The sequence below is a fragment of the Thalia democratica genome, chromosome 2, assembly GCF_965202585.1.
Source record: "Thalia democratica chromosome 2, ktThaDemo2.hap1.1, whole genome shotgun sequence".
NCBI classification, from domain to species: Eukaryota; Metazoa; Chordata; class Thaliacea; order Salpida; family Salpidae; genus Thalia; species Thalia democratica.
Genome location: NC_139166.1, coordinates 66,448,956 through 66,475,758, shown reverse-complemented (window position 1 = coordinate 66,475,758; position 26,803 = coordinate 66,448,956). Strand labels below are relative to the sequence as shown.

Genomic DNA, 26,803 nt, shown 5'->3' with positions numbered 1-26,803 from the left:
TCATTCCTGACTGTCCTGCATTTCCGACCACATCTGCATCATGCGGGTCTGCTTCTTCTTGAATTTGGTCAACTGGACATCCTGTTGCTTCAACTTGTCCTCGTTCGCTTCAATCTGCTTCTCCTTTGTTTGTATCTGGAATTTAGGTTAATTGTTAGCATTTGTTTTTAAAGGGTTTCAATACTAGTCACACTAATTTGGTATACTTCCTCAGCAATTGTTTGTAATATTTTTTTGATAGATAGATTGCTAATAAACAACAACAACAACATAACTTTTTTTGAAAATACCTATGATAAATAACAATTGATACTTTTTTTATATATACGTATCTGAAATGTTAAATAAAATTCAAAATTGAACTATAAAAGTAGAAAGAATTTAGTTGATTGTTTAATTATTATAAAAATGGTATCCAATTTTGCAGTTTTTTTTTGCTATTTGTAATATTAATTTGGTGTAGTATCCAGGATTGCCAACTTTTTTGGAGAAATTCTTCCAGGTTTTCTGAATTTTTTCCACTTTTTTAAAAGTACACGTTTTTTTGGTCTATTTTTATTTAAAGCTGAGTTTAAGGTAAGAAACAATAAAAACAATTTTGATGGTGACAAATTTTTCCTCCATAAAATAGATTTTTTGTATCAAATCGAAAGTACACTAATAAACATTTCAAAATAGTTTAAAACTCCAGGTTTTTTAGTAGTTTTTCTTTAAAATTCCAAGTTTTTTTGTGATTTTGTTCAAAATTCTAGGTTTTTTAGTCTAAATAGTTAAATTCCACGTTTTTCCAGGATTCCAGATTTTTTGGCAACCATGAGTATTTCAGTAAGTAATTACAGTTGTAATTTTCTATATTCTAGTATTTTGAAATTATTAATGAAAACTACTATTGCTTATTTTTTGTATTCGAAGTAAAAAAAAAAAAAAACTAAAACCATAAAAATAGACAATATTTGATAAACAAATAATGTTAGCTCTTTTTATTGTTCCTATCTTAATATACATACGTATTATTAAGATTGAATTAAATTTTGTCAAGACTACGTTGTTTACAAAAAAAAAATTGAAAAAGTGTTTGTTTGTCTTTTGTATATATAAAAACTAACAACTATTAATCTTAAATATTTTTTTTTTGCAATTTAAATCTTATTTCAAATTACATTACTAAAATGTTATTGGTACACTTCAAAAAAATTGTAGTACCCATTCTTGTTTTTTTTTGAATCTGATAAAAAAAAAAATTATTTGTTTACTATTATTTTCTCAACAGCTTTTTATTGAACTTTAAAAGATGTTGCTTATTTATAACAAAGGTTTCTAACACATTTGAAAAAATTTTGTATAAAATAAATTTTTCTTTTGTTTTAAGCTGTTGATATTAATTATGCTAATAATGGGTAGGTTTTACTTTGAGTAAACAATTTACAGTCATTTGTAACTACAAAAACTTAAAAAAAACTTTATTTTAAAGTTGTAACAGGATACAAGTTATTGAAAAAGGTAATAATATAACAAATAACTTTCATATAAGTACTTAGACAAACCATATAAAGTTTTACAATGCAAAACCAAACTATTTAAAAACTTGATTATTATCCAATTGAACTTATTGCTTATTTTGCAGGGTTGATGCTGTTTGAAGCATTGAAGCTAGCCTGAGTTACCAAAAACTTATCTGAGTCAGTAGTATACTTTTAAAAAGAGTATTCAAAGCTAAAAACTGAACAAATTAAAACTTACCATCTTAGTATTAAGTTTTAACATATAAACATAAGTTTTAACGAACAAAACTAATTAAAAAAAAAAAAACTATCTTCAGTTGTTTTATAGTAAACTAGTCTGAGTGTGTGGTAATTTTTTTTTGTTTTAACTCAGCTGTATATTTATTTCTTTAAGGTTTTCACAACCTTTAATGCTTTCATGCTTAGTAAAAGTACGTTGTTTAGTAATAATTTTTAAAATATGGTTCATAGATTAATTTATATGATTTCAAACGGTATTTCTCGTTTATGTCTTAAAATGAAAATTAATGATCAAAATTATTAGCAGTGGTAATTGCAGTAATAAAAATTGCTTTAAATATAGTTTTAGGTAAAAGTTAGTTAAATTTTAAGGAAAACATATTATATGCATACACAATACATACATAAACTTACTTCTGTTTTGAGTTGTTTATTTATTTTTTCTAGTTCATCAACCGTTTCTTTATTTCTTTTTGTTGAGTCTCTCATATCGTCTTCTAATCTTTTGATCTATAAGAAACATTAAATAAATTATCCAAGTATTCTTATGTAAGGCTTAAGGCCATGGGGGGTAAAACACTTTTTTTTACACAAACTAACTTTGGTTTTTACATGAAAGCTTTAAATACAAACTACAAGCCAGTTTTTATAGAATTCAAAAATATCATTTAACTTTTGAGATATTTTGTTTTTTGTAAAAAGTTTCCGATACAAACGTATGGACTGCAAGTTTTTAGGGGTCAATTTTCTCGGAAATTTTAAAAATTTATCTCCTTCTTCATTTTTCAAGCAATCTTCTTCAAATTTTCAGGAAATGTTCCTTACATTATGAGAAAAAACGTTACTTATGAATTTTAAAAATTTAGCAAAATAAAAAAATTACTTAAAATTTTTAAAATTCCTAAGTAACATTTTTTGTAATTGTATAAAAATTAGACTGAAAATTTGAAAAAGATTACTTAAAAAATGTAGGAGGAGATAGATTTTAAATAAAATAGTCTTTTTTCGCTGTTTTAGTTTTCCCTTCCCACAGGAAAGCTATTATGCAGCTCGACTTTGACTGGTCATATCTCACAAAATAATTTGAATTTTCTAAAACGATAAAAAGCATTTTGAAGCTTACAATAAAATCTTTAAAATAAGATCAACTTGTAAAAACATGGCCAACCCCTCCCCCCATGGCCTTAATTTACGGTTTTTACGTTTTATGAAAAAGTAAACCAAAAAAGTAAAATTCTGTTAAATATGAACTATTTTGATGCTAAAGTTTTGGGAAGATTTTGTTTCAAGTAAAAGTTAACTTAAATTTGCATTGAAAAAATAATTCAAATACTATTTAATTTTGATTCCGTTTTAATAAAATTATACTGTACTGTTTAACCTTTAAAATAACAAGTTCTTTATTAAATGTTAGTAATTAATGTATAAAAAAGTACACAACACATGTATATTTAAGTTAAATAGTTATAATGAATAAATATTTGAAATATTTTTACTTAAAATACTTCAATACTAATAATACTGATGAAAATTGTCTTAAAAAATTTTTAAAACATGCATTGATAAATTTGCTTTTATTAATTTTGTAAAAGTTGACAGTTCATAACTTCAATTTGTAGTAAATACCTCATTAACTTCATATATAATAAATGAAAAATACCTTATTCTTTTGAGAATCGAACTTGTTATTCAACTTTCTGTGATCCACAGTTAATAATTTCAATTTGTGTTCGGATTGTTGTCTGTCTGCATCGCATGATGATAACTGTTTCAAAAAAAAAACTAGTAATAAAACTACAGCTATAAATCATAAAGATTAATGTGATCATTAATAAAAGTTAAAATAAAACTATGTCTATAACTTATGAAAAATTGAGCATTTAAAGATTTTTATAAAATTGAACCATTTGTTTTACAATTGCAGACTGATAAAAGAGTAAACACAAACTTGCAAAAACTGTTTCAAAAAACAATAAGTAATAAAAAACTTAACCTATTAATCGTAAAGATTATTAATCATTAAAAAATTCTTAAATAAAACTATAGTTTTATATAGTTCAAAAAATATTAAGCTTTTAAATTTTTTTCTAAAATTATACTTAACTATACTTTAGAGCATTTGTTTTACAGATGTAAACTGATAAAAAAAGTACACAACTTTGCAAAAATATTTATCTTATTCCAGCTTGCTTGCTTAACAATATAAAAAATTCATAAACCACAAAAAAGCCGGTTGACATTTACTTTAATAACAAACACTAAACTATAACCTACAACTAAAACAAACAAAACATCAAACCTGCGAAGCCAGCTGCTTGATCTTGTCACCCTTCTCCTTGCACTCCTTATTGAGGTCCTGCACCTTCTGCTCCATGTCTATGTTCGCTTCCTCCATCTCCCTTATCCTCCCCTCCCTCTCCTCCAAACATTTCCTCGCTTCCTCCAGCTTGTTCTCCTGCTGCTGGTTGATTTTGTCCAATTGCATCTGCTTCGACTCCATCTCCTCAAGTTTGTTCTTCAGACTGTTAGTTTTGTTTAATTTGTTAAAAAAATAAACTTTTGAATGTATTCTATGAGATGCTTGAACTTTTAAAAAAGAGTTCCCCAAACTTTTTTTCAAATGGCCCCATTTAAAGAAATTAAAAAAGCTATGGTCCCTTCCAACAGGATTACTCAAAAAACTACTATTAAAAACACTTAAGATTTTTTTTTTGCTTTTCCATCATCAACTCCAGAATATCTAGTGTGAGTTTTTAATTATGACCTCATGGCCCCCAAGGGGGCCACTTGACCCAATTCGGGTAACCTTGTTTTAAAATGTATCTATAGCTATTCCATCCCCTTAAGTTTGTTCTTTAGTCTGTTTAGAGATTTCAATTACTTGAAATGTTGAGGTGTTTGTTAGATGTGTTTTTACGCATATAGCAAGCGGGTTTTATTCTTGGAAAATTTTCTTAAAAAATAGGTATATTACTGAAACAAGCCAGTTCAAACACTATTGATTATTTCAACGTTGGGTTCATTTGGTATTTATTTAAAGAATTTTATTATTTAAATTGCCTTTTTGGAAAGCAGATTTTAGTTTCATGTTCTTTTGTATTTTCTAATTCGTGACTAGTGTTTTTAAGGTTTTAGCACATTTTGAGTTTAAAGAATTCCATTTAGAGTTATAATTTGTTTGCCTCAAAAACATTTGACTATCATTTTTATTTGTATTGTAACTTTTAATAAAGATTTTTAATATTTTGTTGCAAAAGTTAAAGACATGGTGATACTATTAGAATATTGTTTTTTGATTCTGAAAACTTTTAAAGTATGTAGGGAGATTATATTTAGCTTAATTGCTTTCTTTAAATTATTTTTACAAAGCTAATTTAATGATTAGAATTTATCTTACTTAATTAATTTATATCTCAATATATAAATAAATTAAAAATATTTTAAAGTATGAATATATTTAATGACTCGGGTTACTACAATATATAGTTCAAATGTATTTAACTTCCTCAGCCTTTAAACTGAATAAATGTTATTGTTGAGCAGAATTTCCTAATGGGATCAATAATCAATGTCTCATGCATAATGAATTGCTCTCAAACGGGGTGAGAAATTGTCATCTAACTTTGGCGACTGTTGTTCCTAAGTAAAGATAGTTCTTTGGCTCTCAAAAGAACATCAAGACGCACAACTAATGGGAAAATTCAAAATAATACGCTTTCAACACAACAGGAGAGATCTCTACTAACAAAGTATTGTGCAGTAAAATATTGGAGAGCCGCTTGCAAACGCCTCTTAGATGGACCTGAAACCACATGTCTAAAAACCTTAAACTCTTTGCCTCCTGTAAACACAAAAATACAATTTTAGTTTTTCAGTGGAGGTTTAAGAAGCATGATTGCATTTTTCTAATCAGGAAAGTGAGAAAGTAGAAATATAGTTTTTGGCCTGTTTGATATTCGGCAATACAGGAGAACTATTCTGACTGAGTAACAAACACTTTGTTCAGTGGTGAGCTTCTCTTCTCAACATTAGGTTTTTTTTTCAAAGTTTAAAAAGTGTTTTGTTATAATTTGCTACACAGTTATGGTTTTACAAGTACTTGAGTTATCATATACTATATACAAACATGAAAAACTATTTGTGTATTTACTAATAATAATATTGACTGTAATAAAATAATTAATATTAGCTAATTATAAATTTAGTTCGCCTTAAAGTTTTAATATCAACTCAAAATATACATCAACAAGACATAAACTTTAAATCTGAAAAAATCTAGTAACTGTTTAAAATGTTACTTTTAGAATTTGGTATACAACTAAGGATGCAAAATTACTCAAACGTTAGTTTAATTTAAGTAAAACAATAACAATAAAACGTTACTAACATTTGTATATCTTCAGTTTTCTTGTTGTTTTGTTTTTGCAGAAGATTTTTCAATTCTTTCAATTCTTCGTGTTGCTGAGCGCTGGATTGCAAATTTCTCTCAAGAACTTCTATTCTAAATAATTAATATCAATTTAATTTCTTAATTATTTTAAATTCCTCTCAAGAACTTCTATTCTACATAATAAACATTTTATTTGTTTAAAAAAAATTGCAAATCTCTGAAGAACTTCTATTGTGTATAATTAATATTAAATTAACTTTTCAATAATTGTAAATTTCTCTCAAGAACTTATATTCTGTATAATTATTAAGATTTTATTTTAAAATTTAAAGTGACTACTTGAGTTTGATATTATTAAAGGCTGATTCAAAAGTACTTTACTGTTTTTTAATTTAAATGAAAAAACTTTTTAATTTTTTGGGCACAAACATATTATCAAGTACATATTTGCATCTTTTAATAAATACTTATCAGGTTTATTATTTATTAATATCAATACAATTTATTTTATTAAAAATTACTTTTCTGTTTTTAGAACTTACAGCTGTTGTTCCACACAGAAAATTTATAAAACTTTGTCATATAGTTATAATACTTTATATATTTATATTTTTTGTTAGAAATAAGCAAAATAAAGACATACTGATAAAAAAGCAAACTTAATCTATGATAATTGGTCTTTAACCAAAATTTTCTCTAAACTTAATTTAGCACTATGAGATAAAATCATAAAGTTTCAACAAACAACTATCGCACCAATCTAATTTATCAAATGCTCAAAATAATCTTAAGTCTTCAAAAATAAAAGCGTAGTAATTCAAAAGTTTTAAAAACAGTCTTAAGTCTTCAAATATTTCTATTCTAATTTTTTTTAACCAAAAACAAAAGCGTAGCAATTCAAGAAGATTTCAATAACCTGTGCGATTTGGTCTGGCACATTTGTTCGAGCTTCTCGTAATTTTGCGCGAATTTCCTCAGCTTTTCATTTTCCTTCAGCGCTTCGTTTAAATCGTTCTTGAGCAAGTTTGCGAACTCGTTGGAAGTTTTCAGCTTTTCCTCTAAATCTGCAACAGAGTATACAAAATTATTTATTTATTTAAAAATGCAAACTTTTGTTAGTTTACGTAGCTAAAACCTTTCACAAAAGTTTTAAAGGAACTGGACAACTTATGAATTTCAAAGTTTCAACACATTTGTTGGGCAGAAAAACAAAGAAGTTATCAATGCAATGTTACAATCAAAATACTAAAACACTATCTACTTATTCTAGATATTATTTAAACTTAAACTTTGTTAAACATATACGAAAAAAAAACTTCTTTCAGGAATAAGTTTAAGGGCTTAGCGTCAGAAAAATTCACACTCATTTTAAAAACTAATGGTCTTTCAAATTTCTGCAAAATTTTAAACAGCTTCAAAAAGAATTAAAATATACCTATTTTGTGACAACTTTAAAAAAAAAATTTCAGCTAAAAAAAAAACAACTTGAAGTAATTTTCCAATAACAATCTAAGAAAAGAGGCAACAAAAAGGCTATGTGTTTATTTCGAAAACAAATATAATGGTACAACAAGCTAAAGTAAATTATTTACACCCAGTTCTAATACTACAGTTTAAAATATTTCTTAATTGTGCCAATAAGAAGTTTTCACTTATATGATTAGCTCATCATAACTTTGTCGCTATCAAGGGTTTCTACTTATTCACTATTATTGGCCTGGTTTATAACGCAACGTGCGCTCTAACTTGTAAAGTAGATGCCCCCAAGATAACGCTTAAATTATAGTTGACTTAAATATATAATATGACTTACTTACTATTTACTAAAGGTTTAATAAATCAGTTACTTATACTAATTTAAACTTAGTTCGTATCTGTGATAATGATTATATTTACAATGAATTTGCGAAACGAAAAGATGATAAAATACTGCACAACATTACACTAACAAATCAAATTATCAATTCTTTTAAAAGACGACAATACTCGAATCAAAGAAACTAAAAACTAAACGTTTAAACCAAACTCAAAAAGTGTTCTAAAATCGAAATAAACTCGACAACAAGATTGAAACCGTTAAAACTTAAGTGCAGCGAAGAGCTGCACTGACTTCAGTCCGCTGCAACGAAGCAGAAACTAAAAGTCAAAATTACGCGCGATTGTTGAATTTATACTCGCTTGAGAGAAAAGAAGAAAGTAAAAAGAGACAATTACCACTAGAGTGGCACAACTTGATAAAAGATTCTCAATTTTCTGAAGTCACATTTAGCCTCTTGACAGCGGCTTACAAATTGTATTATAGAACGTTGTTTCGCATTATTACTTATATTCACACCTAATATTGTACTTAAAACAAGAAAATTTAACTTGTGGGTTTTAACTGATGAAGTCAGCAGGGGTTTCAGACTTTTTTGTTTGATTTATATGAGAAAAAAAATCATGATTCAAGAAATGTTAATGAGCATGTAATCAAATCCTTACACATTTTCCCAAATCTGTTTTGACTATAGTGACGCATACGAACCCTGATTAATATGAATTTGATATGTTATAGAGTTATAATCAAATATATGTACCAGAAAAAGTATAATATTTTATAATAATTAATTATAAATAATTAATCACAATAATAATTATAATAATTAGAAAATATAGGTAAGAAAAGCTCGTCCGAAAATTAAAACAACTAAAGTTGAGGAAACATTAACTAAGTTAAAAAGAATTATATTTCATATCCTTCGTTCAGGGTGGCTACTGGTTTTTGATAAGTATTAATTTTCTAAATTTTTTAATAAAAAAAAAAAGAAAAAAAGGTTCACCTAAAGCAAAAAAAATAAAACAGTAATTTTGCAATATTAATCTAAGAAAAGAGGTAAAAAAGGCTATGTGTTTATTTTAAAAACAAATAAAATGGTACAACAAGCTAAAGTAAATTATTTTCACCCAGTTCTAATACTACAGTACAAAATATTTCTTATTTGTTGCCAATAAAAAGTTTTTACATATATGACAAGCTCATTTATATTTCATGTCAAAATAAATAGTTTCCTATGTTCTGAAATCACATTTAGCCTCTTGACAGCGGCTTACAAAAATACCGTGGACTGTTTGTTTCTGTTAAAACTTGTTTTCACACCTCTTTTTATACTTAAAACAAGAAAGTTTAACTTGTGGGTTTTAAGTAATGACATGATAAGAAGTTTTAACTTTGATGAATAGTCATTTATATTTTATGTCTTAAAAAACAGTTTCCTATGTTCTTAAATCAAATTTAGCCTCTTGACAGCGGCTTACAAATGTGTCATTGAACGTTGCTTCACATAGATACTTACTTTAACACATCATATTATACCTGAAACAAGAAAGTTTAACTTGTGGGTTTTAACTGATGACGTCAGCAAGGGTTTCAGACTTTTTTGTTTGATTTATATGAGAAAAATATTCACAATTAAAATAAATGTTAATGAGGATGCGATAAAAACCCTTACGTTTAGAAAATATTCCCAAATCGTTTTGATTATAGCGACGCGTACGAACCCTAATTCATATGAACTTAATATGAAATAATGTTACAATGCACACCAGAGAAAGTATAATAAGGACTTAAATTGTAAAAATATAGAGAAGAAAACCTCGTCCGAAAATTAAAAACAACTAAAGTTGAGGAAACACAAACTAAGTTAAAAAGAATTATGTTTTGTATCCTCTATTCAGGGTGGCCACTGGTTTTTGATAAATATTAATTTTCTAAATTTTTTGATAAATTAAAAAAAAAGTTTCAGGTAAAATAAAAAAAAAACAACTTAAAGTAATTTTCCAATATTAATCTAAGAAAAGAGGCAACAAAAAGACTATGTGTTTATTTCGAAAACAAATAAAAGGGTACAACAAGCTAAATTAAAAAGTCAGAAATACAATCGGAAAATAAATAACATTTTTTTCGGTGATTTAGAGCAAAGACAATAAAATAATTTTACATAATATAGCAGTAACCACTAAATAATTGATTCATCGTGTGAAGTTAATTATTTACACCCAGTTCTAATACTACAGTATAAAATACTTCTTAATTGTTGCCAGCAAGAAGTTTTCACTTATATGATTAGCTCATTTATATTTCATGTCAAAATAAATAGTTTCCTATGTTTTGAAATCACATTTAGCCCCTCGACAGCGGCTTATAAAAATGTCATTGAACGTTGCTTCGCACTATTACTGTATTCACACATCATTTCATACTTAAAACAAGAATGTTCAACTTGTGGGTTTTAACTGATGACGTCAGCAGGGATTTTTTGATTGATTTATCAGTATGAGAAAAACATTAACAATTCAAAAAATGTTAATGAGCATGGAATCGAAATCCTTACACTTAGAAAATATTACCAAATCGTTTTGATTACAGTGACGCGTACGAACCCTGATTCATATGAATTTAATATGCAATAGTGTTGCATATTAATATGCACACCAGAGAAAGTATAAGGACTTAAATTGTAAAAATTTAGAGAAGAAAACCTCATTGGAAAATAAAAACAACTAAAGTTGAGGAAACACAAACTAAGTTAAAAAGAATATCATATCATCGTAGTTTCATATCATCTATTCAGGGTGGCCACTGGTTTTTGATGAATTTCTCCCAGGTTTTCTGAATTTTATCCAAGTTTTTGAACGTACACGTTTTTGGGTCTATTTTTAGTTAAAAATTAAGCTAAAGGTAAAAAAATGTTAAATAGCATAACAAAATTTAAAAGATATTGTAAAGCTACTTTAAATGTGTTTTTATAATAAAAAAACTTTGATCTATATGTAGATTTTTTTGTGTCAAATCAAAATTTTACTAAAACATGTAAAAGTTGTTAAAAATTCCAAGGTTTTTAGTGGTTTTGTTCAAAATTCCAGTTTTTTTCAAAATTTCTCGAACTCCAGGTTTATCTAGCCTAAACTGACAAATTACATATTTTTCCAGGATTCCAGGTTAAGTGGCTACCCTGTATTTTAGAACTTTGTGTCAGAACTGTTCGTCATTTATTTTGAACTTTGTGTCAGAAATACTTACACTTATTCTAAAAACCGAAGGTCTTGAAAAACAGTTAAACAAACTAAGCAAAGTTACAAAAAACAACAACATAACATGAATTTAATAATTATATTATTTTACGAAATTAATTAATTTTTTAGACTTAAATCTGAATTAACATTTTGTTGATAAGTAATTTCAATCATACCTTATGATCAGTTAAACATTCTAATTGCACATAAAAACTTATAATTATTTTCGAATAAATCATTGTACGACCTCATCTAACAATTAAATCTGAAAGATGTTATAGAGTAAATATAATAGATCAATAGATTTCAATCAACTATTTTGTTAACGTTGTAAAAGTAAATTTCACTCAGCTGACAATTAAAATATAATACTGTTGTTCCTTACACTAATAAATTCACATCACAGCCTCTTTACAGCGGCTTACAAATATTTCAGTACTTCTAAACCCAGTAGTAACTTTTATAAATCACAGCACAATACAAACAAACACAAGAACAATTAACTTGTAGTTTTTAATTGATGACGTAAATAACATCATAATAAATAGCTTCAGAATGCTACTTTTTTGATTTTTGAAATTTAAATTTTCGAAAATTACTTATAATATATCTTTTCAAAAGCTTTGAAGCATTTCTAATCAAAATTTTAAAGCTTAGCAATTGTTACTAAACTTATTTTGATTTTACTGACTCAAATGAATCGTGTTTAATATGTACATAAATAAATAGTAATATTCAATAATATATACCATAAATAATGTGATACAAAGTCCAATAATAAAACAAAAAAAAAATTACACTGAGAGTCAAGTAAGTACTTTTGTTTAAAAAAAGTTTGTTAAAATAATAAACACATAAATGTATATATAAAAACTAATATTTTTAGAAAATATAAAAAAGCTAAATTCTTTTTAAAAAGAAGTTAAGCTAACAACAAGTTTTATTCTTTAAAGTAAACATATGTAAACTATAAATTAAAAGTATAATTATAAACCTTTTCATTACAGCTGACCATCCCATTATTCATAATAAAGTACAAAAATTCTCAAAGCAATAAAGTTATATAAAAAAATAGTGTATTGATTTTAAATATTTTTTTTAAAATAACAAATATTTTCTCACCGTTATTAGCGTCTTGCGAACAGTTTATGATGTCCCTTAGCTTTTTCATATCGACCTCGTTGTTCAGACACTGCTGCCTCGATAACCCGTTCAGCTTATCCGCTCTCATCAAGGCATGCGATTTCGCGTCTAAAAGCTCCTGGAGCTGCTTCTCTTTCACCTATGTGACGTCATAATTCATTGTTACAAATTAATTGTTTGTGACGTCATAACTAATTATTACAAAACAATATAAGCCGTCATAATAAACACAATTTCAGAAAGTGTTTAAAAATTTTCCTGTTAGAATAAGTTACTGTACAAGTTTTTCAATGATTTTTACAATTATTTTTACTTTGTTTTACTTCCTGGTATAATTCTGGGTTGCAAGTTTCAATTTTATTGAAGAGGTTATTTCGTACGACATCACAGGACAAGCAAAAGTAAAATATTTTTTATTAACAGATAGCTTTTACTAGAAAATACTAAAGGGCCACTTTGCATGATAAAAATGTCAAAAAATAGTTAATATTTAAATAAAGTAAAATATTTCGTACAATATGACAGGACAAGTAAAATAAAAATATTTATTTTCTAATACATAACTTTTCTTAGAAATGACTAGAAGTAGACTTGCATGATAAATTTGTCAAAAATTTGTTAATATTTAATACAAACTAACAGCAAACATTGACAGTTTGTTTTCGTACATCTCAATCAACTCGGCTATTTTCTTATCGTTGCATTTTGAGTTGACTGTTTCCTGGATAAAACATTAGCTCGTTAAAAACTTGGTATAAAATTAACTTTTCGAACTATTATAAGTTGAAAATATATTATACTATAAGTTAAAAATACAAGAGATTTTATATTTTATTTATTCAGTAATAGTATTTAAATAAGTTTCGAAGAATAAAATTAACAAACACATGTTCTCTTTTCCAGCACTGAAAAATATAAAATGCTTTCCAAAAAATTAACTAGACAATTAATTCTATTAGTTTTTATAACTATGCCTAAGTTAAAAATATACAAATTTATTAGTATATATAGTAGCTTCTAATTAAAAAAACCTCTTTATCACTTTTGTTAATTGTAGCAATTAGTTTCTTCACGTCATTTTTTGTTTTATCGCTCGAGCTGTTGTGGCCGTTTTGAATTTTGCTGGAAAATTATTCATTTAAAAAATTTAAATACTCAACTAAAACGTATAAAAATAAAATAACCTAACTAAAAAAATGTAAAGCAGGTAAATAACTTATTGAGACCAAGTTAATATCCAATTGATAGCAAAAGACAATATTGTTTTGATTTAAATGTTTAAAAACGATAATTAAAGTAATATCAAGGGATTAAATATTTTTTGAAACGATAATTAAAGTAACATTAAGTGATTAAATATTATATTAGAGTTAAAATATGACAAAATAAATAAAGCCAATTGTAAATTTTTATTTAGCAAAAATTTATCTCGAAAATGAGAAGCAAATTAATTTTGGTTGCTATTTTTTGTAAAATAACCGACAACTTTTTTCAACGTACGATTAAGAAGTTATATTTCCAATAATCATCGTTGCAATCAAACACATAACACTTTTTTAACCAAACTTGTTTTTGCTGTTGTTTTCTCAAACTTGGCGTGCAAATTTGTTATTGGGCTAAAATTTAAACACAACTACAAAAATTGTCTACATTTTGCTCTTTATTTTTAAAACTGAAAAATGTAAAAAATAACTTGTTGTTGTTGTCGCCGGAACCGTTTCTCATCAGCGACGTCATGTCATCTGATAATGACGTCATAATCGAATTTGATTTGTTAATATTCGATATTCTGTCCGCTAATCTGAAAAAAAAATTACAATTGAACATTTAATAAATAAATTAAAAATCACATATTTTCATAAGTAGCACAAAACTATTTTTACAATATGCAAATATTTAGTAATTTAAAAAATATTAACAAAAGTAAAGAGTATACTTAAACTCATAAAAAAACAGTAACCAAAATTGATTTAGTTAACAAACAAAATAATTATTTGACAAGACAGCAAAGTATGTAAAAAAAAAAGATATTTAACAACTAACAAATAATCGGGGAAGTCCGGGAGGTGAGAAGTTTCTTTCAAAAGTTTCACAGCACTTAGCACCTTGTTGTTGTTCGAACTTGACAATGATGAGGCTATGAACGGCGTTATTTGGCTGTCCTGTTATAATTGTGGCTTTAGTTGTATGTTGTCATGTAATAGGTTGTTATACATACACTTTTTATGTTGTACATAATTATGTTGTATATAAAATAAGCGAGTAACTATTGATAGATTGTAATCAACATTGCCATTATTTCAAGCAAAAATAAACGGGTTAAGTCACTGAAAACTAACCTGGTTTGCTACAAAACAACTAAAGATATGAGTGATACACCAGTTATTAAGCTATATTTATCAACAACGGATGGATTTTGAAAGAGTTATTTCATCTAAACTTAAATAATCAAATTAAACTGAAATTATGCAACAAACTTGTATTGCAGAACGTAGGGTCTAGAAGACAAATGAGCTTGAAAAGAAGACTTAACCAAAATAAACTTTTAGGCTTTATTTAAAAAAACTAGAGGTAATGTTTTATCTAAAAATTAAACTAATAAGAATAAACAAACTTGTAATGTAGAATGTAGTTTGGAAGTTAGCAGCGATGAGCTGTTCTTGAATGCAAGTAGTAATTCCAATGATGATATCACGACACTAACTCCTAATTCACTGTTTGTAATAGTTTATATATTTCATTCAAAAAAATTATACAAAAATAAAGTGTATGATCAAATTTTGTACATTATAAATAATTTATTTCAAAGAGTTTTACTTTTAGTTTGGAAAGCATAAAAATACTTCTAGTAATCTAGGTGAATTAGTTTTTTGCTAGAAATTAATAAAAGTACTCCTATTCAAAAGTGGTAAGTAGTTATTTATCTTCATGTCAATTAGTTGAAAGTATTTACGTAAAAAATCAACAACACTTTAAATACTTTTTATCAAACTAAGTATGTTTTGAAGCAGTCATTACTCTCTAAGATTTAATAAACAAATACCTCCAGCAAGGCAGTGCAGATGTGGCCACACCGACCATGTTATTCTTCAGCTGGTGATCAATGAGAGGTGGTAGTATTTGTTCTAACATTTGCACTACTTGCTTCCTGACCTCTATCTCGTTTGACAGCGCTGTTGTATAATTATTCTGTGCTATTATACATTTACACATGTTTTTATACTTTTAAAAAATATCTCAAACATATCAAATATAAATTTTGAAAAAGCATACTTAAACGTCAGTCTAACTTGCATATTTGCTGACTCAGTAATTGTTTTTATGGTTGAATTTTCTATAAAATTTATACCCGACCCACCTAATCCAAAATAATATTTAAAAAAAAAAAGGCTTTAATAATTAGAATTAACATAATAATATTTTGCTGACTCAGCAAATATGCAAACCAGACTGACCTTTAAACGTTTACTGGTCTAATTTTTTTAGATTGAGATACAGTAAAATAAAAAACTGTATTAAACAAAAAAAAAACTTAAAAAGAGGTTTTCAAATTAAGTATATAGGGGGTACCACTTTATTTTACTATTTGATCTTGATTTATAGAAATTTAATGGAGTTATAAGTTGCTTTTTACAGCTTTTTAATATTCAAATTAATTTTGGAGATTTAGCCGCTTAAAATCAAAGAATACAATAGGCTCCTCTATGAAGAAAAACTAAAAGCTTTATCTCAAAAACTTGCTTGGGTACTAAAAATCTGTATGTACTATTATTATTTATGGGTTTTTTATTTAGACAAGTTACATTCAATATAAGATGTACTAGATAAATAGCTAAGCATTAAATCAAAGTTTTTATATTTTTAATTAGTTATCATATCTATATTTGTATATAGTACATCAACTTTAAAAATATTAGAATAAACAAGAAACGAACTTTTGAAATAAGCGAGTATCTTAATCATCTTCTTCAGTGTTATTTGCACGTTATTATCTTCATGCAGATTGCTCACTTGCAATTGGTCGGTCATCATTTTCATCGTTGACGTGAACCAATCACAATCCAGCAAATCCATCTCGCTGCTCAGCCCTTCCTGTGACGTCATAATGGTTTTAATTTTTTTAAAAATAAAAAAGCTGGTTTCCCATTAATATGTTTTGTCGTTTAAAATTGTAGTAGTTGAGAAATCAATTTGAGAAGAATACAAATGCTTGCGTTCTTAATGATATGTTTGACATTTAAAATCAAAACATGAAAAATTTATGTACAATAAACGCTAAAAAAATAATTATGCTTTTTATATGTTTCTAGTATTTAACTTTAACATGAAGTTATTTTCTTCAAAATTTGTTTACTCATTACCTAAAACTTACAAGTTTATAGCATACAGATTAATAAAATTAAGTTTGAACTAAAAAAGTTGTGATAGTATAAAGTCAACTGCCATTATCAAAATGAAGTATATTAAAAATGTTGCACTACTTTTAAACTATAATCTTTTGAGATGAAATATAATAATTTCATTCAGTGAAAAAATACAATAAACTTTTTGACTACTGTAGTTGTCAAAGTGGAAAAATAGATCTACTTGTTTACAAATTTTTTTTGTTTGTAAATTTAATTTATTATAAAAATTATTTGTTTGCAAACTTAAATTGGTTTTATAAAAACAATCTAAATAACAATTTCAAAGATGTATACCTGATATTATAAAACTGAAACGGATATTATAATTACCTAGCAAATAGTGTCTATTGTCAGGCCATATAGGGAACTGTACTGAACAAGTATTATGTCTTTTCTAACTTTAACAAAGAACAACCACAGAAAAAAACGTTTTGTTTTCAAAAATCAACACTATGTCTCACAGCTAAAACCTTAATAATAATTTTGAAAATAATTACACCTGACTTTTTAAAACATGCAAGTTACCTGGCAGATAGTGCAGATGATGCTGCATGCGATCACAGACACTTTGTCGTTGTTGAACTTTTCAACCAACCGCATCAGCATCTCCAAAGATTCGCTATCGTGACGTAACAATTGGGAGAAATCCGACTTCAGTTGTGGAGTGGCGCATACTGAATCCACTAGTTCTAACACCTGAAGATACAAAAAATATTTTTATATTTTTGTTGAATTAACTTTTGGTACATACTGAATCAATTAGTTCCAATACCTGAAGATAAAAAAATTAGATTGTTGATTACATTTGTTTAATTTTGGAATTACTATCACATTGGTTTAAACTCAAACAAAAAAGCTCAACTTGTTTAAATTTGTTATTTTGTAGACTATTCTTTTTTTTCTTTGAATCACATTTAAAAAAAAAGTATAATCTAAAAGGCAGACAAATTATTTTATACATGCTTGTATTGTGTTTATTAGGTTTAATTTGAATTTAAACTTTTGTATAAGTTGTTTAGTTGTTTAATAGATTTGACTAATGACTAAATCATTGTTACAATAAAAAATTAAGTTATAACTTTTTAGTTTTAAGTAAAAAAAATAGTATATAATATTAAAACAAACAACTGTACCTTGGTGATATGGTGTATATTCTCTTGGCCTTGCAAACAAGTCAGCAGTAATGTCAAGTTGCACTTCTTCTCGCGTTGCAAACTGAATAAAAACAAGCTGCATATATTTACTAATAAATTTAATTTTTATTGTAAAACTATTAACTATTGTGATGTATAAGAAGATGTATAAAATTTTACATAAAATTTATCAAGTGTTAGCTTCAGTAAGTAAAATTTAAAAAGATATGATGATAATTTTTTTTCAAATGTTTATGAATAAGTTAAATTGAATTATAAATTTGAAATAGGATTCACACAATGCGCAAACAAAAACACAAGTATGTAGTTTAGATTTTAGAAATAGAACTTGATCAGTTTTAATAAGAAAAAACCACTTTGAAGCCTTTTTTTCAGAAAATTTCCATAAGATTTGAACCAATGTACTAAATGAGCTTGTGTAAATTACAAACAAACAACTAACGCGCTGAACTGTTGTCGAATTTTGTCAACTTTTAATAGTTCAATAAAAAGGTCTACTGCTCTATGTTGACCCCAAGTGTTGTCTAACTTGAAAAATGTCACCTGCAACATTGTTTGATTGATTATTGTTAGATTAACAAGTAGATAGATGTAGGAAAACGTTAAAATAAGTGGATTAAGATGAATAAACCAGTAGCAAATTTAAAACTGAGAGATTAAAGTTATTTTGAAATCATGCAAACGATTCAAAAAATTATTTCGAAAACAAGTAGTACAAATAAAAAAATATTACGAAGATCCTATGGTAGAAAACAGTTAGTTTAAGTTAGCTAGCTCATTTTAAAGTAAAAAATAGCAAGCTTAAGTTAAGCTTTAAACACTTACATAACACTTTAAATCTTAGTAAACAATGACTCTGTAAACATAAAATAAAATTAAAAAAGAAATGAAATCACTGAAACGAGATTAAAATTTCATCAGTAGATGAAAACCTGATGGCTAAACGAAACGTTGACAAAAATTAATTTTTTAATTTCAACTTAAAAACTTGAACTCTGCAAGTATAGCTTTGTTAATTTAATATTTATGTAGAAAACTTAACAATTAAAAAAGTTTCTATAAAAAAAAAATGAAACGTACTAACAAAGAAACCTTATCATTATTAGTATAAAACAAGTTTAAAAAAGTAAATTACATTAAAATTTCATAAGTAAAAGAAAACTTGATGGCTCAAACATTGATAGAATTTAATTTAATTAACTTTCGAATAAACCTTAACCCTGCCAGAATAACATTGACAAATTAAATTTTATGAGGAAAACTTCAAACAAAAAAACACAGAATAACTTTATTATAACAACAAACCTGAGCAAGTATAATTTTGAAAGTTAGCATTTACACTGAATTTCAAAAAGTTATTTCAAACAAGAAAAAATACTCAAAAATCTTTATTAAGAAACCATACCTGCGCCAGTATAATTTTGAAAGTGGCGGTGATGTTCTTGACGTTGAAGAATTTTCCTAATAATTGCGGGTTGGATGTTTTCTGCAGTGCAGATAAAACGCTCACCTTCATTGAAGCCGACGATTTCGTGAACACCTTCAGCATGCATCTCACGTGGCTGTCACGCATCTGTTGTGTGTTGGAATAAATAAGTACAATGCAGCACAATGTCACATCTAAAGCAACTTATTGCTATATCTAATGTTTTAACTAAAACATATAAAGAACAAAATTAAAATTTGTTTTCAACATAAATACCTTGGATTTTAGGTGTATGAATTAGAGTTCTCAACTTAAGTACACATTACCATACATTAAAAGTATTTTTTGCTTTATCTTAAAATTTATATTTTATCAAAAATAATCAATTAGCGCAATTATAACACAATGGCTTTTATCAATATGACTGCTAAAATTTTATATTTTATTAAATTAAATATAAAACTGATTTGTGTTTGCAATACCATAATAACTAAAATACTTTTGATAACCACAGTATTAAAAAAAAACTTGATTTTGTTTGTATTAATTTTATTTAACAATTATAAATTTATATAAACTAAATTTTTAGTTTAACTTGTAAAACTAATAGTCAAATACGAAAAAAAATCATTCTAATTTCTATAGTTATTAAACAAAAAACAACATAAAGTTTAAAAAATTTAGATTATTTTCATAAAATAAGTTATCAAAAAACCAACATAGGACTTAATTTGTGTTTGCACGAGGAAACTACTGGAAGCCATCTGACTAAAAACAGCCAACGCAGGTGTCATCAGTTCGTCTTCACCCAGATCTCTGTTATTTGATTGGTTAATATTCATTTGCTGTTATTTGATTGGTTGATATTTACTTACTTTAGTTTGATTAAGGGCATAGGGGGGTCTAAATTTTTTTTTTATACTAAAAATGACATTGGATCTAATATGGAAGCTTGAAGTAAAAACTACAAGCCAGTTTTTATAGAATTAAAAAATCTTATTTAACTTTTCAGATATTGTAATTTTTACAAATATTTTTCGATATAAATATATGGACCACAAATTTTTTGGGGCCAATTTTTCTCAATTTCATTTTTTGAGCTAGAGACCTCAAACTTTCAGAAAACTTTTTAAACTACAAAAACTTTTTTTATAGTTTAAAAGAATTTGAATGTTGGAATTTTCAAAACATTAAAAAATAATAATTTTAAATGAGAAAATAAACAAAAAAAGTAGTTTACTTAAATAAAAATTATATTTTTTAAAATAAAAAAAATCCTGCATTCAGTCTTTTTTAAATTTAATAATATACTTTCTGTGAAAATTTGAAGAATATTGTTTAAAAAATGAAGGATATATTTTTAGTGAAATAGCCTTTTTTTTTTGCGTTTTTAGTTTGCGCCTTCCATTGTAGTCCTCCAGGGGCTGAGGTAGGAACTACCTTTAATTGGGGGAAGTCCCCTTTTTTGTGCTAAATACTTAGCGCGTTTAGCTCTTGAGGTTTTTACTGAATTTACCTTACTCATTAGGTTTAACTAAGTAATTAATAAGTATGTAATAAACTTAATATATATAATTTCTTTAATGAAGTGAGTTTATTGAAAACGTGATGTTAATGTGAAAATTAGGAAGTAGAAATGATGAAGCAGCCAATCTATCAGTAGAATAAAACTGCGAATATAAACACAACAAGTAAACACTAAGTTCTTCAAGTCAAAATGTCTTAATAAAGTTCTTAAAGTGCCTGAATGTCACAAATCTTAAATACAAAATAGGTCTTACTAATAATACTACTAATAATACAGAGTCTTAATATATGTCGTGCTTCATGTACAACGATGGTTAAACTAAGCACAATATAATATAATAATGCAAACAAACATCAAGATCTTATAAAATGAAAATAATAAAAAAGTTCTTATAACCAATTAGTGTGCCTCTCGCACGGTCTTATGGCTTAACTGAGCACATTAAAATACAGTTATACAAATTCAATCAGTGTCTTAAGTTCTTAAAATTAGTGTGCTTTTTGCACGATCTTATGGCTAACTGAGCCAAAAACAAAAATAACGAACAACATATCGAGCTGCGCGTAGTGCGCAAGCTAGGGCCTAATGAGCATTTTCTTATTGTTATCTTGAAATAAGTACACAATTTCGGCTGGCTATAGCGCCAACTGGCGGAAAAGTATAAAACAACGAAATCGAGAATCGAATTCGTTACACCATTAGGAGCCTATTGAGGTCATCGACTTTGATTGCTCATATCTCAAAAATTACTTTGAATTTTTTCAAGCGGTTAAAAATGTCTGATACCTCAGATAAAACTCTATAAAATAAGATCAACTTGTAAAAATCTAGGTGGACCCCTATGCCCTTAATATTTATATATTGAATTTATATATTAGTTAATATTTATGTGTTATAATTTTGTTGCTTAATACTTTATTTGTGTACTTAAATACTTTTTTATTTTGCTGTACACATATTACTCTATAATTTTGCCACAGATTTTAGATGTTTTAGTTTGTAAAACTGAAACATTTTAAAATATATACATACACTTTCAAAAAAATTATTATATTTCAACATCATATTTAGAAATTTAACTTAATCTAATAAAATGTTCTGTAAAATACAAAAGGTACAATGTTAACAAAAACAATCTTAAAAATATATTGAGATTTTAGGTATAATCATTATAGTTTAAAACAAATAAACACAAAAGCAAGTTACCAAACTAACATGAGCTTAACACAGAGTTTCAAGAAAGCTTCGGCATTACAACTGTTCAAAACTTCTTTCTGACCGTATGAAGTTTTTTCCAGCAACTTCAAACTTTCTAGCATGAGTTCCTGTGAAATCTTTGATTTGAAACAATGTTTTAATAAATTCTTTCAAATCGTTAAAACTTGGATGAATTTTACATAATTAGTTAGAAACGTTTAATAAATGTTTTCAGAAGGTAATACTTTTTATAATAAAAATAATTTTTTATTTTTATTTTTAGGTAGTAACTTAACAAACTAAGCATAGTTAATATTCTATAGTAGAAAAATGTTGTTTGAAACAACTTCAACAGATAATGTTCTAACCTTGGATTGGGAATCAGTAAAGTTTTCAGGTTCAGTGGAGAGTCTAAGAACAAAATTGTGGAGAGAAAGATTAATTTTGTGCAATATTTCAGTGATTGGTTTGTCTTCTAATTCTATAACATAATTTGTTTTAATGTTAATGATTAAGTATATAAATAAAAAAGTTCATGAATAAAAGATATGAAGTATTTTTTTAAATTGAAACAGTTAAAAAAACGTGTAAAAACAAATTTCATTAAACTTTAAACATTATCTTTATTTTCTTCAGGAAAGTAGTAATCATTTATGGTATAAAGAAGTCTACCTTTAATTAATTATGTTAAACATGTTTCTCATATACCATAACTAAATTCCATTGGTATTAAAAAAAATGAAAAAACTTAACACAAAAATATTAACTAAAATATAAACAACTGAACAAACTATTTTTTAATTAAGTAGAAAATAAATTTTATATGTAGAAAACTTTCTGTTTTTAAGTAAAATGTTTTGTATATACTTTTTATGAGTTAAAATATAAAAGTGTAGGAAAAATTTTAAATAGTTTACACAGTACGATAGTTTTAAACAAGAGTTTCCAATTTTTTTTTCAGAAAGTTGCCCCCCCCCCCCCATACATTACATACCCCACAATATCTAGTGTAAGATTCGAATTTCTAGTAAACTGCGCCAAATATATTGTTTTTGCTCTTTAATAAAAACCAAAGAAAAGTTAGCTAAGTTTAAAACTTCTGATGATAATTAAAGTCCCCCCTAATGGGCCGCACCGCTTTTGCAGCTAATTGCTCCAAACTTTCAAAGATGTCAAGGTGACCATATGAACAACTTTTGGGAACCCTGCTTTAAACATATTTCTAAACGCAAAAAAAAAAACTTAAGTCAAACACAGTAGTAGAAATAACAAGTTGTTTCAAAAAAGGTAAAAAAATAGTTTCAAAAATATAGAATATACAAACCGAGTATTCTGTTGTATATTTTGATGATGTTGGAGCACAGAAGCGGATCCACCTGTTTGTGGTTGATTAGTTGTGACGTAATAGTGAGAAGTTGCTGCAACAATCCACCACTGTTGCTGATGTCATTTGACAGCTTCGTTACAAATACCTGCATGAATAACTTTTATGAATTTCTTTATCCAGACAAAATTTTGAAGTTTGATAATAAGAGGGTTGCCACTGGTTTTTGAGAAATTTCTTCCAGGTTTTTAAAAGTACACGTTTTTGGGTCTATTTTTAGTTTTAGGTAAAAACCTGTGTTAAATTTGTTTAAAAATACTAAAAAGTTAGTGTAAAGCTACTTTAAATGTGTTAATCAATACAAAAAAATTTTGATGATGACGAAAATTTTTTATCTATATGATAGATATTTTGTGTCAAATCAAAAATTTACTACTTAATATGTAAAAATTGTTTAAAATTCAAGGTTTTTCCAGTGATTTTTGTTCCAAATTCCACTTCTTTTTAAATATTTCTCAAATTCCAGGTTTTTAACCCCAAATTGTCAAGTTCCAAGTTTTTCCTGGATTACAGGTTTTGTGGCAACCCCATAATAAAAAGTTGTATCAAATTCGATGATCAAAACAAATTTGTAATTTAGTGCCTTGTCAATTTAGTGAAAGGTTGTTTAATGCTTAAAAAAGAGTCAATTAACTTTAAAAAAAAATCTAATATTAATTCTTTTTTTTTTGCCTTCAACCTCTTTTAGTTTAAGTTAAAAAATTTGAATGGCTAATTTTTGTAACCAGGGTTGCCACTCTTTTAAACAAAAAAAACAGCCCAATTTCTCAAGTAGCCAGGGTGGGCCTAAACTTATGGAAAAACTAAAAAAACTAATATTTTCCAAAAATAAAAAAAAACTACTATTAAAAAATTGAAATACCTAAACACTGCCAAAAAAAATAAAAACTTTTGAAAAATATATCTTTTATTTAACAAAAAAAAAATTCATTTAAAAAACTTGTCTGAGTTTAAAAAAATCAAAAAATCTAGCATGAGTTTAAAAATAAACTCAAACAAGCCTGAGTTTAAAAAAAAATAAACTAGCTTGAGTGTGTGGCAACCCTGAGCTTTACAAGTTTTACAAAGCTTTACAAGTTGATATGGGGGATTAACTTTTCACAGCTTTTATTCAAAATTAAATTTAACTAAGCTACCAGTTATTTTTAGCAAAACTTCAAAATTCAAAGTAAATGCTAGATATAAAGCATAAAGTTATAGTGTTGAAGATAGTCTTTATGGAAAAAGCCAAGTAAAATAGCAATAAAAGTTAGCTTTAGTTTAAACTTGTCCTACAAAAAAATAAAGCAACTTAATTTAACTTTTCCTCAATCTAGCATTTATAATAATTTTTAACAAAACTTTGAAAAAAATTTATTAGAAAAAATGGTTTTATAAACAATCTATTATATCTAAATTGTTTTTAAATTAGTTTTTTAAAGTTTTTAAAACTATTTTTTAAACTATGAAAACAATATTTAACAAAACTTTGAGACATCTGATTTGAAAATTTTGGAGAATAAATTTTAGGGATGTTTAGTACTTTTTATACATTTAATTATTGATAAAGATGTCTAGTTAATGAAAATTTTGCAGTTAGTAAATCACTTTTTAAAACTAATGTCTTTATTTTATATAAGCAACTAAGCTAATATTTACTATTTAATGTTAAAAAACTTCAAAACAACTTTTGAAATATAAGTAATTAAAATTCAATAGGCTTAATATGAAAGTGCAAGTTAAAAAGGCTAAAAATTAATTTATCACTTGAAGAAAGTTTATCACCTCTTAAAATTTTTGGTTACCTGACATCTATCCAAAAACTTTAAAGAAAAAAAGTGTTTCTAGATATTAGTCAGAACTAACTACACATTGTTTATTTTATTCAAGTATATACTCTTTTTTGAGTTAAAGCCCTTTAAAAGATTAAAAATTTGAATTGTCAGAATATTAACTTGGCTGAATTTGAATAGTTAGGCAGCCACAACTTTTATACAATCTTAAACTTTCTTAGACTAATATTTATAAAATCTAATTATTTTTTTGACTAAATGTACATTAATAATATCAATAAAAAATAAAACACAACAACTGACTCTTCTTGTTTTTTAGTCATGAGACTTTTATTTAAAAACAAAATATGGAAAAACAAAAATGTTGCAGAAACAATTTCTGACAGTATGGGGCTAATTGGTTAAACCATATAGGAGGAAATAGATTTGAGTAATTATTTTTTAATTCCATGGAAATGAAACAAAAAGTTTTTGTTTAATAATTTTGTAGCAGAGACGTTTTACAAAACTGACTATATGTCAAAAACTAATTAGATGATTATATATTACAAGTTTTAAATAGTAAATACTTGAGGCTTTTTAAAAAAGTGAACAAAAATTTCAAAAAGAAAATATTAAAATTCCTTATAGCCTTAACTAAACATTATCTAAGTACTTTTAAAAAACAATATTTTTGTTTAACTTTAGAGATATACCGTTGAAAAAAAAATTCTTAAAAACCTACTTTAGATTTAACTGTAGATTTTTATTTTAATTAATAGTTTAGTTGTAGAAAAAAAAAATGGTTTGAAGTATAACTAAATATCAGTTATATGAAACATTAATAAAAATATTAAACTTTTTTAATTAAAAACCACAAAATATTTCAAGAAAGACATCAGTCATTTGAAGAAAAAATAAAAACATAAAAAATTTAGTAATATAAGAAACATAAAATTTGAATTTTTCAAGCTTAAATATAAGTTTTAAACTAATTTTATGATATAGAGTAAAATACTCAATTTTTCATTTATAATATACAATACATACATTTATTTTTAGATTATATTTTGTTTATAAAAATAAAAATTTGTACATTTTATGATTTATTTATACTACAATCAAAGTAGAAATTTAGCATCAAACTATCCATGAAAAACAAAAAACCTCCAAATGCTGGTTAACTTCAAGAAGGCAAGTCTCTGTCGTTGACTGGGAATATTTCTCCAATGCAAACACCAGTGGCTTCATGAAATTGCTGATGGGCTCCTCATTTGATTCCATTGTTATTGCTTGTTTATTATAATTCTAAAATAGTGTCTTTAGTTTTCAATTTGTTTGTCTTATAATTAAAATGTTTACATACATTACATTTACATTACGTAAAACACTGAAATAAAACGACTTATACTAAAACAACATAATAACTACCAATAAGCAATTTTATACTGGTTATACTATATAAAAAGAAAAAGTTACAAACAACGTTTTTGGTAAACTGTCCAACTTAAAGAAAAGTATTATTAAAAAAAAGTTAATTAAAAGTGTAGTTTTTCATAGTACTGTAATATAAATAAGTTAAGTTTTAGATATAAAACTAAGAGCTTCAACACCAACTTAAAGAGTGTAT

General features: G+C 26.1%; 1 protein-coding gene across 1 annotated transcript; it reads right to left on the bottom strand.

Annotated features, from left to right (window-relative positions):
• LOC145828877 (protein CIP2A-like) lies at positions 1–26,457 on the bottom strand. The gene is made up of 23 exons (XM_082936623.1): positions 26,341–26,457; positions 23,363–23,510; positions 22,407–22,519; positions 22,057–22,175; positions 20,033–20,129; positions 19,293–19,460; positions 18,323–18,430; positions 17,859–17,963; positions 17,259–17,429; positions 16,263–16,419; positions 15,371–15,500; positions 14,942–15,041; positions 14,371–14,489; positions 14,021–14,128; positions 13,359–13,449; positions 12,968–13,048; positions 12,307–12,466; positions 7,049–7,196; positions 6,130–6,243; positions 4,042–4,264; positions 3,403–3,507; positions 2,157–2,252; positions 1–135 (listed from the first exon to the last, which is right to left on the bottom strand). The coding sequence occupies exons 1-23, from the start codon at positions 26,455–26,457 to the stop codon at positions 1–3; spliced, it is 2,913 nt and encodes a 970-aa protein (XP_082792749.1).
• Between the last annotated feature and the right edge of the window lie 346 nt (positions 26,458–26,803).